The sequence below is a fragment of the Acartia tonsa genome, chromosome 14 (assembly GCF_053477335.1).
Source record: "Acartia tonsa isolate MP-2025a chromosome 14, ASM5347733v1, whole genome shotgun sequence".
In the NCBI taxonomy this organism is placed as follows: domain Eukaryota; kingdom Metazoa; phylum Arthropoda; class Copepoda; order Calanoida; family Acartiidae; genus Acartia; species Acartia tonsa.
Window position 1 is genome coordinate 15,956,579 of NC_137273.1, and position 15,521 is coordinate 15,972,099.

Here is a 15,521-nt window from a genome sequence, read left to right on the forward strand (position 1 = left end):
AAGTACCCAAAGTTGAGGATTAATGAATAAGTTAATATGGTCATAAAACTTTGGGTACTAAAGTGTCCCCTTCCTGCCTGGAATATTAAGGTAAACATTTTTTGTTTCCAGTTGCACTATCCCTGCAATCATTGGTTGATATATTCTTTCATCTTAAAGATCAAGGGTAAATGGAGTTGAAAACAAACACTTTCCTCCAAAACTTTCCTCAATATTCAGGAAGCCAATTTGAAATGGATTTAATATTTTCTTGGATCTTACACTAGATTATCATGTTCTCTATTAAAGTGAAACTCGTAGCTGGCTACAAAACAATAGACCCTATTCACCCCTATTACCCAAGCCCCACTTGATGAACAAACTGATCAATAAGTGATGTCTATTTTGCGACCTAAATTCAATACAATTGTCCCTGTCATAATATCCACGTATATTCTATATCCATTCTAATTGAAGATAATTTTGTTTTACTTTTGCAGTTGCAGTTGCAGTTGCTAGGTTAATATGATGATATCCAAAAAAGGAATTTATCCATGTAATGTTTTAAAAGATTCAGCTACTTTGTAAAATCCTATTTACGGTATTTTTGTTTAAAGCTTAAGTTTTTGATAAATACTGAACTACTTGAGTTCACCTTTTTAAAGCAAGCTTGACATAGGTCCTGGCATGGTTTATAGCTATTTTATTATTAAATTAAAGTCTTGGGATGGTTTTTGCTATATTTGTAGCACCTTTTAATGGATCCCTTAGATTCTAGTAGTGCAGCCGTTGGTGCTTAATAATCAAGGCTAGCATTGGTAATTTTTACTTTAAAAAATTTATGGAAGATAACTATTCTTTTTTGTCAACAAATATTACTTTACTTTTGTCATTTTACTAAAAGCTAACTTATTAAATGTCTTAGTGATGCTATCCCTTTTAAAACAGTACAAAACTTTAATTTGATAGTTTTCAAGTTTGAATGACTTGGTTAATATCTTTGCAAGTCAAATAATTCATATTTAAATAAAGTACAATTTAAGATTTTGTAATTAAATAAGATTATGATGCTTTCCCTTAAAGTAACAAATAACCCCCTACCCTTATGAATAAAATGAAAATCAGAGTAGGGAACTGTTTGCATATCATTTTAGGTCAGGTTAGGTTAGGTTAAATAGGATACTGGGTAGCCCCGCAGGATTATGACACCCAAGGGGGTAAGTCATAGGAAAAACTACCCCTTCCCCCTTATATTAGATTTATTATAAAAATAAGGTTTGAGGAGGTTTCAGTGTTCGACCGGCACTTTGTGGGGAAAGCACGAAACAGTGTATTATTTTCAATAAAAATGACGTCATACAATACAAATAACCAATGATAGGCCAGTATACATTGTAATTGACCAATGCTAAATTGAATATTGGCCTCGCATTGGTCATTTGTATTGTATGACGTCATTTTTTATTGAAAACTATACGCAGTTTCTAAAGCACCGAAAAAACTAAAAAACTAACCATTTTGTTATTAATTTCATGAAAATGAATTTCACAGACTTTGTCCACAACTTCTTCGTTCTCATAGATAAGGAATCCAAAGCCTCGGTGGCGGTTGGTCTGTTTGTCAAACATTAACATCACATCCTCAATCTAAAAACAAATAGTTGCAGAAAAGCTGCGCTACCAACTGTAATATTTATGTAATTTTCTTGTTTTTTGGCGGATTTTAAAACATAAAACAAATTTAAAAAACTATTAAACAAAAATGACATGTAATGACATTGTTTGGATACTTATTTATCGCATCGTATTATAGACAGCTTCCCGCGGATATTAAACTTAAAACATTATAAGATTAAAACCAGTTTTATTGGACCCGAGGGGCTGAAAGCCCGGTCTAACAAAACTGGTATTAATTTTATGATTTTAAAGTTAACATTCGTGGAAAAATCATCTGTGATACGATGCTATACATGATATTTCAGTATGGGTGAGTACCGATCCTAATCTAAGTGATATTAATCGGTTTCGGAGCCATACTGGAAAATACTTTATTGTTTCAATAAAAAAAATTATTATTGCTTCTCAACTTATGGATCAAAGCTGTCCTTGTTTCTTAAGAAAATACTTTAAATGCACGAATATAAAAGCTTTGTAATGACCTCAAGATAAAATTATCATATTACATTACAAAATTGATAAAATCAATGTGCATTTTTTAAATTGTAATTTTTTTTTTTCCAAAACAAGACAGTATACGTTCATAACATTTATAAATTAATGGTTAAAATCACAGCTACTCAATGACTAGGGTATGACCGTACGTCCGTCTATGTATGTGAGTTATATTTGTTTACAGTAACTTTCTTATTTGTTGGCGCCGGTTATTTAAACTATTCATAACGTAAATTTCTTTAAAATGAAATTAGCAATCATGGGAAATTTTCTTTTTCTGTGATTAACTGACAATACCAGCCAATTTTGTAAAATATAATAACAATACATCATAATTATACTTTACTTTTCTTTCTTTAAAATGGTTTTACTTGTTATTGGACAATAAACTATTCATCGATTAGTATTTCATACGATTTTTCCTTCTTAAGGCCCGGGCCAATAAAACAGAGAATTAACCTTCGTTTTTATTCTATTATTTGTGGATAACTCTCTAAAATACGTTACGATACATGATTTTCCAGTATGACTCGGTATGAACCGGTTTTAATCCAACGGAAACGCTTCGATTTTGAAGCAATACTATAAAATATTCACCTTTCCAAACTGTTCAAAATATCCTTTAACATCGTCTACGGTGGAGGTTGCTGAAAGACCTCCAACAAAAACTTTCTTCGTTTTGGTAACCATCTAAAAAAATAAAAGATAGGTAATCAAAATAGTTTCATGAGGGTTAAATCAAAAGTAGAACGATGTCTGTCCGTGTGTCTGTCTGGTGCTTCAGATCTCGGTAACCTCTAAACTAACAATTGGGCTTTACTTTTCAGGGAATACACCTCATAGTCATAACTTAGTTTTAGCATATCTTCCTGGTCGATAGACTACTAGAAGCTAATCGATTTCGATATTAGATCAGTTATGAATACCATAATGTCGTTATAAACCACATAATTAGTGAATTTGCATCAACTAACTTCTGTAGGCAATTAAAAAGAAGTATAATCAAGTTTGATTTAATAATTCAACTTATACATAGTACATATGTATGTAATATATGTTATTATCTTTCAGGAAGGGAGGGGACATTGGACTGTAAATTATACGGGTCACAAGTGTTTTTTAACTTTGGGGACTTAGTGTCCATACTATTCCATCTAAAAGAAGGGGTCGTTTTGTTTATCATAATTGGGGTTGTACATTAATGTATGGACAATTGTCTTATCCCTAAAGATCCCTGTTCATAATAAAGTTTTGAAAAGAGCAAACAATTTGAGAATATTTTATCTTATTCCCCTTATTTCAATAAACCTTTTGTATAAAATTAGAATTAGTAGATTGTTCATTTTTAGTGGAGTAGTTCCTCTATAACTAGGGTTTTATCGTACTTTAAAACATGCTAAACTTCATGAGCACCTTCACTTAAAACATGTCGGTTCAAACCATCCTTTTTTTGAATGTATGCTTATTTTAGGTTAGGTTTAGTACCCCGTTGATATAGAGGTCTCTGCAGGGTAAGAGCAGGTAAAGTAAAATAAGGAAATAAGTTAAAAATTAAATAAATAAAGGGTTTTGGACCTTTTAAATTAGTGAGGAATCAAGGTTTTCAATTTATTAATTATCTCTAAGTGAGTTAAAGAGAAGCTATAACTCTAAAAAGTCTAAAATTTGGTCTAATGTATTTATAAAAGCGTATATAAATGATAAAGATGTGTAGAAAAGGTAAAAATCTTTTATCCCCTCCACATTTTTCCCTCAGGGGCTTTTTCTCTTCCCCACCCTCACCCCTTACTTTGATTCCTGCCTTTATGCCAGGGAGAATAACATACGCATTTCAGTTGGTAAATTGGTCAAAAATACGTAACATCCCTCAGACAATCAACCCTCTAATTTAAAGACATAAATATGAATGGCTTAAATAACTTTTTCACTATTTTTTTGTCCTTTTTAGATAGAAGGAAAAAAATTAACTTTCTGATTTAAGAGTCAAAATGGCTATTTTATAATAAAACGCCAAATAGACAACCAACCATTTTAAAGTTTTAAAATATCAAAATGCTTAGATTCCTTTGGGCAAAGAAAGATATTGTGCCCATAGCATCTAAAGGCTCTATAATCTATGGGTCAAAAATAGCCAAGAACAATACCAAGACTTATGTGAAGCTTCTCTCGAATGGATAACTTTTTCATTTTAGTGGTTAGTGAGATCTCAATGGACAAACAAATTGTATAATATACTTTCCCAATTATAAAATAGGCAAAAAAAAGTCCAAAAATTGTCCATTTCCAAATCCCTTTTTTTCTGATTACTCCTGTATAATCGTGTTCGAACACACTATCAATATTTGTTCAGATTTTCAGGGATATATATTTTTCTCGTATTCATTCGAATCCGGTGGATAGGAACCGGTTCTCATCCATACGAAAAATAACTATGTCTAGCATCGTATTATATCCAGCTTTTTACGAATACAAAAATGTACAATCATAAGATTAAAGCCAGTTTTTCTAGCCGATGCCTTCGGCACATCGGGGCTAAAAAAAACTAGTTTTAATCTTATAATTGTACATTCTATATCCGCGGACAGCCGTTTATAATACGATGCGAGAAATAACTATTATTAATTTCGTGGCAATAATAACCACTAAACCGATTGAGTTCTCCATTTTTGTTAGCTTCTCATAGGTCCTGTGTTGAATTTAAGCCATTTTGTTTATAGATTAAAGTCTTGTTATGGATGCTGTGAGTATTGGTGCAAAAAATGGGGACATGATTCCAGTGACGTCATATTTTTCTTTCCCGAAAAAGGGAAGGGGGGAAGAAAAAAAGAGATGGGAGAAAAGGAGGTTTTCCCCATCTCTTTTGAAGAGATTTTCTTCCCCCCTTCCCTTTTTCGGGAAAGAAAAATATGACGTCACTGGAATCATGTCCCCATTTTTTGCACCAATACTCACAGCATCCTTGTTATGGATTTAGGCTATTTTTTAGTCGTTAGCCCCGCACCTACCGTCCTTCGTATCAAAAGCCCCTAGAAGCAACCAGAAAAGTAAGGTTTTTTGTTATCTTTTGAGATCTTGCTAATGTTGCTTTAAAGGTGTTCTGTTTGTGATAAATTTAAGTCATGGAATAGATTAAGGCGATTTTTATGTGTTAATCGTTTTTTAACAATACTTTAAAATCGAATTATTAACTTACTTAGTTTTTTAATAAGATTTATTAAAAACAAATCTAGATTTGTGTTAAGTATAGAAACATTTTGCGTGGACCTATAATAGTAATTTATCGCATCTTATTATAGAAAGTTTGGGTATAGTCCTTTCCACGACATCCCTCCATAAGGAGCGATTCTTCGTATTTTTAACAGTAGCTTTTCTCCTATTTCTAGCCCCTGCGGGGGGCTCTAACCCTGCGGGGATGTCGTGGAAAGGACTATACCCGAAAGTTTTTGCGGAATTTTAAATCCAATTTTTTCTTGTTCAGATTTATAGGTTTAAAATTAGATACATGATTTTTCAATATGGCGCAGAATCGGTTCTAATACAACTGATTTTTAGAAGGAAAATGACATAATTACTGTTGTGAATTGATTTTGTATAAAGTAAGTAAGTAGAATAAGTTTATGCGGGAATATATTCCCCTGATGATAAGAATGAATTATTCAATTCTCTGGCATCTAAAATTTAGTAGATAGACGGAAAAGCCTTTTTCAACACACACACGCACAAACACCCACTTACACACACACACTCACACACTAAAAGATATGTTATACTGTGTGTTTTTCAGACCCCATAACTCTTTTATAATTTATATATATAGACTTCAATGAAAGCAGGGAGGGAGGGGACATTGGGCTTTATAATACGGTTTTATTATTGAGTGTCCAAACGTTTCAACCAATGAAAATAAACTACATACTGGTGTAATTTTGTGTATCATCATTGGGGATACACATCTATTTATCGGCCATTAGCTTATCCCATTAGATCCCAAAATATGAAAAAGGAAAAAAAAGAAAATATATTTTTTTGTAGTTTTGACTTTGATAAAACATTTGATAGTATCGTAAGCGGCTATTCTAGGGTCCAATTTTTCACAGTATATATTTTGTACAAATGGGTGTTATACAAATATTTTTGTCAAGAAGTATTTACTAAAATGGAAAAAAAACAAAGATATTTTAAAACTAATTAATGATTCAACTTTAGAAGATTTGATTTAATGGTTATTTTACTTTGTACTTTTAAACTAACGTACATTTTACTGACTTCTGGGTTTCTGGAATATTTAAACAAAGCCTAAGACCTTTATTGTAAGATAAATTTAGACAATTAATTAATTGTTAGATCTTTGTTTGAATGTCCCAACTGTGCTATGTTTGGTATTGGGCTAAATGTTTATCAATTGTAAAAACAGCATAAGTTACTTTTCTAATGTCTTAAACAGGTTTTAGGCTATTTTTCGAGGTAAACACTAATACTCCAATTTATTTTAAAATAGTTACCTTTGGATTTGATCTGCGGGGAAAAGCTACTTTGGGGTCAATCTGAAAAAAAAGACAAATTTAATTTTGTATGCATTGTGTAGAAGTTCTTTTTATAACATAAGAAACCAGGTAAATGGGAAGAATATTGATTTTCTAAAATAAATCAAAAATAAAGGGGAGTGGGGATTTTTTCATAACCCCTGCAGGGAGCCCGAACCCCGTGGGACCTAACCCTGCAATCTAACCTAACAAGACCTAAAGCAATAAACAAACAAATAAAAAAAACTACCCATCCCTCCTCCCCTCCCCAAATTATAAATTTGTGTGTAGTCCCTTTCGTAAAATCGCGTCTTTAGGGGCGTTTCGTCGTGTTTTCACAGTAGCTTTTGATAAGTTATTTTAGTTTAGATTAGGTGATTGCCCCGAAGGGTTAGGCCCTTAATAGGCGTTGTCACAAAAGGGACTATATCCATAAATGGGTATAATAAATATAAAAAATAAAAAATATAAATATATAAATATATAAATAAAAAAAAAAAAAAATAAAAAAAAAAAAAAAAAAAAAAAAAAAGGGGCTTCAGGAATCAAATACACTATCCCCATTTTGGTCAAGATAGTACTCCTGTAGCTCCTGGTGCATATCCTGAAAATTTTACTTCTTTTCCACAAATTTATATTTAGTTAATAATTAATCTCTTAGTATATATTATTTTATTTTGTATGAGACTAAACATCATAATGTAAACTCTAAATTGTCGATAGATAGCAGCAATTTAGAGTATTGTATGTGCTATCTCCTAAGCTAGGGGGTACCTGGCAGCACCAAATAAACAAACATTATTATTATTATTATTATCATTATTTTCTCTGAATAAGGGGGGGGGGTGGGGGTGGTTGGTTTTTCAGTGCTCAACAAGGTACTTAGAATGAAAAAAAAATAGTTATATTATTAAAATACTGACCTTTTTACCATCTAGTGTATGTGTACCATGTGACAGAACTCTATCTACTCCTGTTGTATCAGAATACGTTACAAACCCAAATCCCCTAAAAAAAATAAAACGATGTTATAATTGTTCTATTGGTTTCCAACGTTGTTTCACTCAGGCAATTTAGCTTAGGAAGATGGTGTTACCCTCCCTCAAAATAGCTATTCACTCTCCCAGGACCTGTGACAAGCTAAATTGTAAAGGAGAACCATATCGGTTCGGCGGTTAGCAAGATCATTCGGTACAAACAGACATACAGACCCAGGGAAATCCTGTTCCTTTTAAATAAGGATTATCAAATGTGTTTTACTGGATCAGCTGATAAAAAGAAAACAAATTGGCAGATTAATGGCGGCAATCAATATTATACCTGGAACGTCTGGTTGTGGGATCTTTCATAACCATGGCCTCTCCAATTTCTCCAAACTTGGCAAAATATTCTTTCAATCCTTCTGTAGTTGTCTGCCAGGATAATCCACCAATAAACATCTTCCTACAAGAAAAAAGAAAAGTTAAACATCTTGTGGCAAAATTTGGTACTACAATTTATACACAGAACAAAATGGTAGAAAGAAGTACAGGTTTTATCTAAAGCTAAAGATCTTAGGAATGGCTGTAATGATATATTGGGACAGTTTAAGGCTATTTCCTTTTTAAAGTAAAGTAAGAGGCGGAGCAACTGGTTCGAACGTACGGACTATGGTATAGATTAGCAATAATATCTATAAACAGCGTTTTTTTGGGGGAATATATTGGTCATTTATAATGATTTGTGTTTATTATAATAATGATAATTCTCTGTAATATAAAAATTAATATACAAAAAACACACAAGTAGATTATACTCATAGATTAAGGGATGGTACAATGAATGAAAAATCAATTTTCTCCCCTAAATAGTAGATAGCTGGTAAAATAGAGGGAAAGGAGGGTTGTAAATTAATCTAACCCTTTCTCTCAATAATTGTCCATTGTCTATTCTTTAGCTATAAAAGACTAGGGGGGTGATTAAATTGTCATTAATTTGCCTATCTCTGGGTATAAAAGACTAAAAGAATGATTAATTTACCTCCCATTGTCCTATCCCTAATTAATAAAAGACTGGGGGAAGAGTAGTTTATTTTCAATTGTTTTATCCCTGGCAAATAACAGACTGGTAGGGAGGGGGGGGGGGGAGATTTATTTACCACTCATAGTCCCATCTCTGATAAATAGCCAGGGATTAGAAGACAATAGCCAATAAATTTATATACATATATCCCCAATAATAGTTTAAACGTTTGGACACTCAACTTAATAAATCAACCATTAAAAATTCATTGAAAGTTCCTAAAGTTGTTAAGCCAACGAATAAGAAAACGGCATTAAAAACCTTTGGGGACTAGTGTATATTGCCCAATGTTTCCCCCCTCCATGTTATTAACAAACTAGGGGGGGGGGAGATTAATTTACCTCCCATTGTCCTATCTCTAGTTAATAACAGACACACGTGTAAGTAATCATCATTCATTCATTAACCTCATTATAACCAGATAGATAGTCAGATAGATAGATAGATAGATATATAATACATAGATAAAAATAAAGATAGACAAATAGATAGATAGTAATCATCATTCATACATTAACTTCATTATAACCAGATACAGGGGCGTCCAAGCTTTTTTATTTGGGGGGGTAATCACCCCATTACCCCCCCCCCCTTGGACGTCTATGACCAGATACATAGTCAGATAGATCGATAGATACATACTTATATAGATAGATAGATAGATAAAGACATAAATAGATAGATAGATAAGTTAAACATATAGATAGTTAGATAATTAGATAGATAATTGTAAGTGGTTTAATAGATACATGCAGCTGCGCCCTAGCATCTTTGAGCTCAACAAACGAATTGATAATAACTGGGGGGAAAAGTGAAAAAAGATAGAAAGATATGATAAAAAAGGAAGTTTTAGCTTTTTTGAAGCACCCCCACTTAATTTTTGCTTACTACTTTATGTGGAAAATAATGATGGTAGTGAAAACAAGTTACAAGAAAAAAACAAACACAAAAATCTCCAAAGAAATTTAAAGTAAAAAAAGCAAACGACTTTTTTAAATATTTATGCTGTTTATACGCGTTTGGTAAGGGGTGTAATAGTTCTGCAGATATAAAATGTACAATTATAATATTAAAACAACAGTTTTTTAGCCCCAAGATGTGAAAAACATATTTTTGTTGCTTATTTTAGATTAGATTAGGTTAAGCAAAAGTTAAGATATCCCTTTGAGATATATTGCTTCCTTCAGTGGCTACAAATATTTCTTATCTTTTTCAAGTAGCAAATGGCAGAATGGAGGGGGGGGGGGGGGAGAAGGTACAAAAATTGTTTTAAGTGAAAGCACAACTAAATTAACTGATTTCGCCAACCGCTGAACCGATCAGGTTCACATTTACAGGGTAGTTTCTCATAGGTCCTGGGAAGGTTTATAACTATAAAAATCGCCCCTCCAAATTTTTTTTTCACTTTTTCTTTTAACCTGAAATACAAAATTGGGTTATCTAATTCAACTCCCCCCACCTTATGTGCCCCTAGAGGCCTCTAGGGGCGAAGCCGCAAGTAAACAATAAATTAAGATAACTGACTACATATAGAGATGCTTCGCATCTCAAAAAAACTGTTTGTATGAAAGATTCTGATTATCTAATTTTTCATGAGTCAGGCTTACTGAGAAATTGGTCTCTAAAAATCATTCAAAAACTTTTTTATGCAAAGTTTCAAACCAAGTAAAAACGTCTGACTATGATTATGAGATAAAAAAATTATCCAATGAGAGGCCACTATTAATTTTACCATGCATTGGTCAATTACAGTGTATACTGGCCTCTCATTGGCAAATTTTTTTAAAGTCATAATCAGGGTCAGACACTTTTACTAGGTTCCGAAGCTTCAATAGAACAGAGAGCTTAATCGGTTCAGTGGTTAGCTAAAACATAACAAACAAACAAAACTTGCAGCTCCTTTATTCATTCTTTAGTATAATATATAATAAACTAAAAAGTTTCCTTCCATTTTATATATCCACTTTAAATTTCGACATATTACGGACAAACGAACGGATAAACTCCAATTATAACTGTGCTTAAATAATGTTAAGGTGTTTTTCAAAGGACCCCCTAGAAGCCAGGGATCTAAGGGGATAAGACAATGGTCGATAAATTGATGTGCATCCCCAATGATGATACACAAAATTACCCCTTCTGTATATTACAATTAGTGGTTAAAACGTTTAGACACTCAACTTAATAAACCTACCATTCCAAATTCAATAAAAGTCCCCAAAGTTGTAAAGCCAACGTATAAAAACGTTATTATTAAATTTTGGGGACTAGAGTAAAACTTAGCCCAATGTCCGCTCCCTCTCTGCGTAGAAGTTCTAAATCTCAATGGGAGAAAAACTAACTTTGCCTTAAATGTAAATTTTAGAATTACTGAGTCATTGTTATCTACAAATATTCTCTTGTTTGTTTAAATAGATAGATAGATAGATAGATAGATAGATAGATAGATAGATAGATAGATAATTGGTTAGATAGATAGATAGATAGATAGATAGATAGATAGATAGATAGATAGATAGATAGATAGATAGATAGATAGATAGATAGATAGATAGATAGATAGATAGATAGATAGATAGATAGATAGATAGATAGATAGATAGATAGATAGATAGATAGATAGATAGATAGATAAATAGATAGATAGATAGAAAGATAGATAGATAGATAGATAGATAGATAGATAGATAGATAGGTATATAGATAGATAGATGGATGATGATTGTATTGTTATAAAAAGATGATAATTTATATTTTAGATAACAAGTTAATGATAGAGAGAGAGAGAGAGAGAGAGAGAGAGAGAGAGAGAGAGAGAGAGAGAAAGAGAGAGAGAAAGAGAAAGAAATAGAGAGAGAGAGAGAGAGAGAGAGAGAGAGAGAGAGAGAGAGAGAGAGAGAGAGAGAGAGAGAGAGAGAGAGAGAGAGAGAGATAGAGAGAGATTGAGAAATAGAGAGAGAGAGAGAGAAAAAGAGTTTAAAATAAAACAAAAGAAATGGAAAAGGGAAAAAAAGAGAAAAAGAAGATAGAATGAAAGGAGGAGGAGCACCAAAGAAAAACAAGCATAATTAATTATATATACCCATCCCAGAAAACAGGACAAAGCATTCTCATAAAGAGTTAACATATAACAGTGCATAGACAAAAACAATTATAATTTTATATTATACATCTCAACTGCGCTACTTTTGTTATGGTCATCCTTGTTTACTTTAGGATCTATAAAAAAATGCTATTTTCTTTTTTATCTTGGTAAGGTGGTGGTACCCTCCCCCAAAATAGTTATAAACTGACCTTGGACCTATAAAAAACTATATTGTAAAGAGGAATAATATTGGTTTAGCGGTTAGAGAGATCCTTCGGTTCAAGAAGACAGACATCCTGTTACTTTTATATAAGGATGTATATTTTTGGGTTGTAGCTGAGCTTCTTATGGGCATAATTATCCTTGTTTAACATGTAATTTCACAAGGATCTTAAGGGATAAGACAATTAAGGAAAAATTGTTGTTACTATGGTAAAAAATACCATTCTGTAGATTAATTTTTTTTGTCAAAGTTTGGAAACTGTTAGTTTTAACTATTTAAGAAAGATTTAATAATAGTACCCAACGTTTTGAAGCCACAAATTAGAGATCGCGTTTATAAAACTTTGGGTACTGGTCCCCAATCCCTGATTTAATCCCTAAAATGTTGTAATCCATAAATGGCAAGATTCCAATTATTTGAGACGTGTATGAGAATAGAGCGAGTGTGCCCACGTTCCGGCACTGGCTAGCCACAACAAAAATAGCAAAAATAAGTCCTCGAAATGTTGTTTTAGTGGTTATGAAACGTCGTGTTCTCTACAAATTTCTATACCAATGATTAAAGAAATAAAATCTATTAAAAATACATCAACGGAGATTTCAAAAAAGGAAATAAGTTACTCAATAAATTAATTGATACTTTAATGACTTTATGCCGGTCTGCAGCTTAATATCTCTCAAACCGTTCTTTTAATTTTGGATTTTTTTTATAGGGCGTGTTGTTGCCTTTTACCCAAACTTCCAAAAAAATGTTTTACCGTTTCTAAAACAAAAAAGCCAATCAATAATGAACTCGAAACAAACTATAAATGAATGGTTTGATTGTTATAATCATATAAAACAACATTAAAGAATTTATTTCTGTATGCTTATTATTGGTCATGGGTTGGTTTAAGGCTATTTTACGGGAAGTTACCATGAACATATGAAATTGTTTTTTTTTTCGCACTACATAAACACCTAATATGATCTACGTCTAAAAGAATATGATTTGAAAACTAAACAAGATTATCAACATCCCATTATAATCAAGTAGCGAAGCACACAAAAAATATTAGAGTAAAACACTAGAGGGAGAAAGTGTTAGATAACTGTATCTACCTATCTCAACCGCCTCGTGCAACCTTTCTATTGGGTCATTGAAAATCAACCAATGGTGACGCTTATATTAACACGGCCAAGTAGCAGAAAATAATTTAAAAGCAGACGAAAGACGTCATTGAAAAATGAAGGGAGGTAGTTGTCTGTATATATACATCTATACTATAGATCTGTTTAAACAATCATAAATGGACAAACGGACAGAGCGAGTTATGAAGTAGATGTTCACTGGTCATTAAAGGTGAAATGAATAATACAAAATAAAGAAACCTTAACATATAAAAGACAAAGTAAGTTGTATGCTATATTCTTAAAGGAATCTAGAAAGTTTTAATTATAGAGTAGCTTCGCTACTAAAAAGTAAAGGAAGAGCGAAATGGGGGGGGGGAGGAAGTAAAGGAAAGGAAGTCAGCAAAAAAAGGAAAGAGAGAGTGTGTCACTGAGGGTGGGGTTGGGGAGGGGGGGGGGGGGCTAAGGTTTGATAAGGTTGAAAGGTTAAATGTTTCTGGATCATTGAACAGGGAAAGATCTTCTGAATATTAATCAAGTTTTACCAGGAAGTAAAAAAAAGAAAAACTGCCATCCATTACATTTTTAAGGATTTGTTTGAATTTATTTTTTGTATTGAGGGATGAGGATATTATACTATAAATTGTAAAAGTAAAATTATTAAAGTTTCACTTTACCGTTGACCTAAAAATTTGGGTATTTTTATCAAATCTTGAATGGTCTGTTCCAACCCTTCAACCAACAACGTCAAATTTTTCAGATCAAAAGTCACTATCGTTGAAATATTTGTAGAACTCTATAAAAAAAAATGTGCTGACGACTTTGGGGTCATCAAAAATTGACATAGATAGATAGTAGAGTTAAGAGTCATAGAGTGATCATTATGATATTAACATAAATAGATAAGATAGTAGACCTTGAAGCAATAGAGTGATCGAAATATTGATATGGATAGTTTGTAGAGAGTTAACTGTCTGAAGCTTAAGATCTCAATAACTTCTAAACCGATTGAGTTCTCTTTTTAGGCAAGCTTCACATAGCTTCTGTGATGGTTTTAGGCCATTCTATTTTCAGATTTAATTCTTGGGCCCATCCAATTGGTATTGATCTATTTTTAAAGCCCCTCTCTGGACCTTCGAAAACAGAGTTCAGGTTATGGGCGTAGCCAATAGCATAATTTTAAGTAGTAAGGTTCTTTTTTGTATGAAGCTTAAGATCTTAGAAAATACTAATTTAAAGAGAATAATATTAGAAGTAAAATTAGTAAGAAGTAAAGAGAGGGGGGATTAATACTCTAAATTATTATCTCTATTGTCCCCAAATACCTTATGTTGCAATATTGTACTGATCAAAATAAACTTATTATAAATTAGATTAATATACAAAATACTAAAGGTGTGGGGAATCTATAAACCCCCTTCCCACAAATCAAATATACATCATACCTGGGGGGGTGTATATCAACTTATATTCCATTGTCTTATCCCCTAAGATCCCTGGTATTTCCCTAATGATAAAATATGAAGTGATCTGTATTTAGAAATGTACGTACATACAGACAAGGGTAAAAATCCATAACCAACGTAGCTAATAGAATGTACATTTTTAGAACTACAGCTTCAGCTACTGAACTATCCCCTACTTTCAATTTTAGTTTTAAAAAGTCCTAGAAACTACTTTTTTTGGGTTGGGGCATTTTTTCTAGAGATGATTACTCTTAGGAGAGTTTTGGTAATCTCCTCAAAAACGGTTATAAACCTTCCTAAAGCTTATGAGAAGTTTCTGTTTCTTTCATGAAAGGACAAACAAAGCCAGAAATTTTAAGGGATTGATGTACTTCCCTAATGATGGTAATCAAAATTTACGCTTCTGTAGATTAAAATTATTAGTAGAAACTTGTTGAAACTGCTATTTTGAACCAATCAATCTCTTTATTTAACAAAAGTACCCCAACATTTTTAAACCAACGCATGTTAGAACGTGTGCCATAAAACTTGGGTGTTAGTATAACTTACAGTCCTTCCTTTCGTAATTAAGATCATAATAACAGCTAGTTTAACCCGATAGTAACCCGGAAAAGTTATTGGACCATTGACGTACAGATTGATTAGACTATAGAGCAGCTATTCCACAAGCAAAACATGTAGAACATTTTTTAATCAAGGAAGAATATGTTCCAATTAATATTACGTACAATCAAGTAGTAAGATTATTCAAATATATAAAGTAGTAAGTTTTTTGTCTGTAACTTAAGATTTCTTTAGCTACTAAACTGATTGCTTTTAGGGGACCTTAACATAACTCCCAGAACGGTTTAAGGCTATTTTATTTTAGATTTTAGTTTAGGGAAGGTTATATCCCTAGTAGTTT

The 15,521-nt window shown here is 32.3% G+C and overlaps 1 protein-coding gene across 1 annotated transcript in view; it reads right to left on the reverse strand.

Moving 5' to 3' along the window:
* Positions 1–15,521, reverse strand: part of LOC145305965 (RNA-binding protein Musashi homolog Rbp6-like) — a 152,119-nt gene that overhangs the window by 99,716 nt on the left and 36,882 nt on the right. Inside the window, exons 3-7 of the mRNA XM_080147877.1 lie at positions 7,994–8,116; positions 7,597–7,681; positions 6,653–6,694; positions 2,748–2,840; positions 1,494–1,625 (exon numbers count right to left, since the gene is read on the reverse strand). Of these exons, the coding sequence (XP_080004003.1) occupies positions 1,494–1,625; positions 2,748–2,840; positions 6,653–6,694; positions 7,597–7,681; positions 7,994–8,116 (475 nt within the window). The remainder of the gene's footprint in view (positions 1–1,493; positions 1,626–2,747; positions 2,841–6,652; positions 6,695–7,596; positions 7,682–7,993; positions 8,117–15,521) is intronic.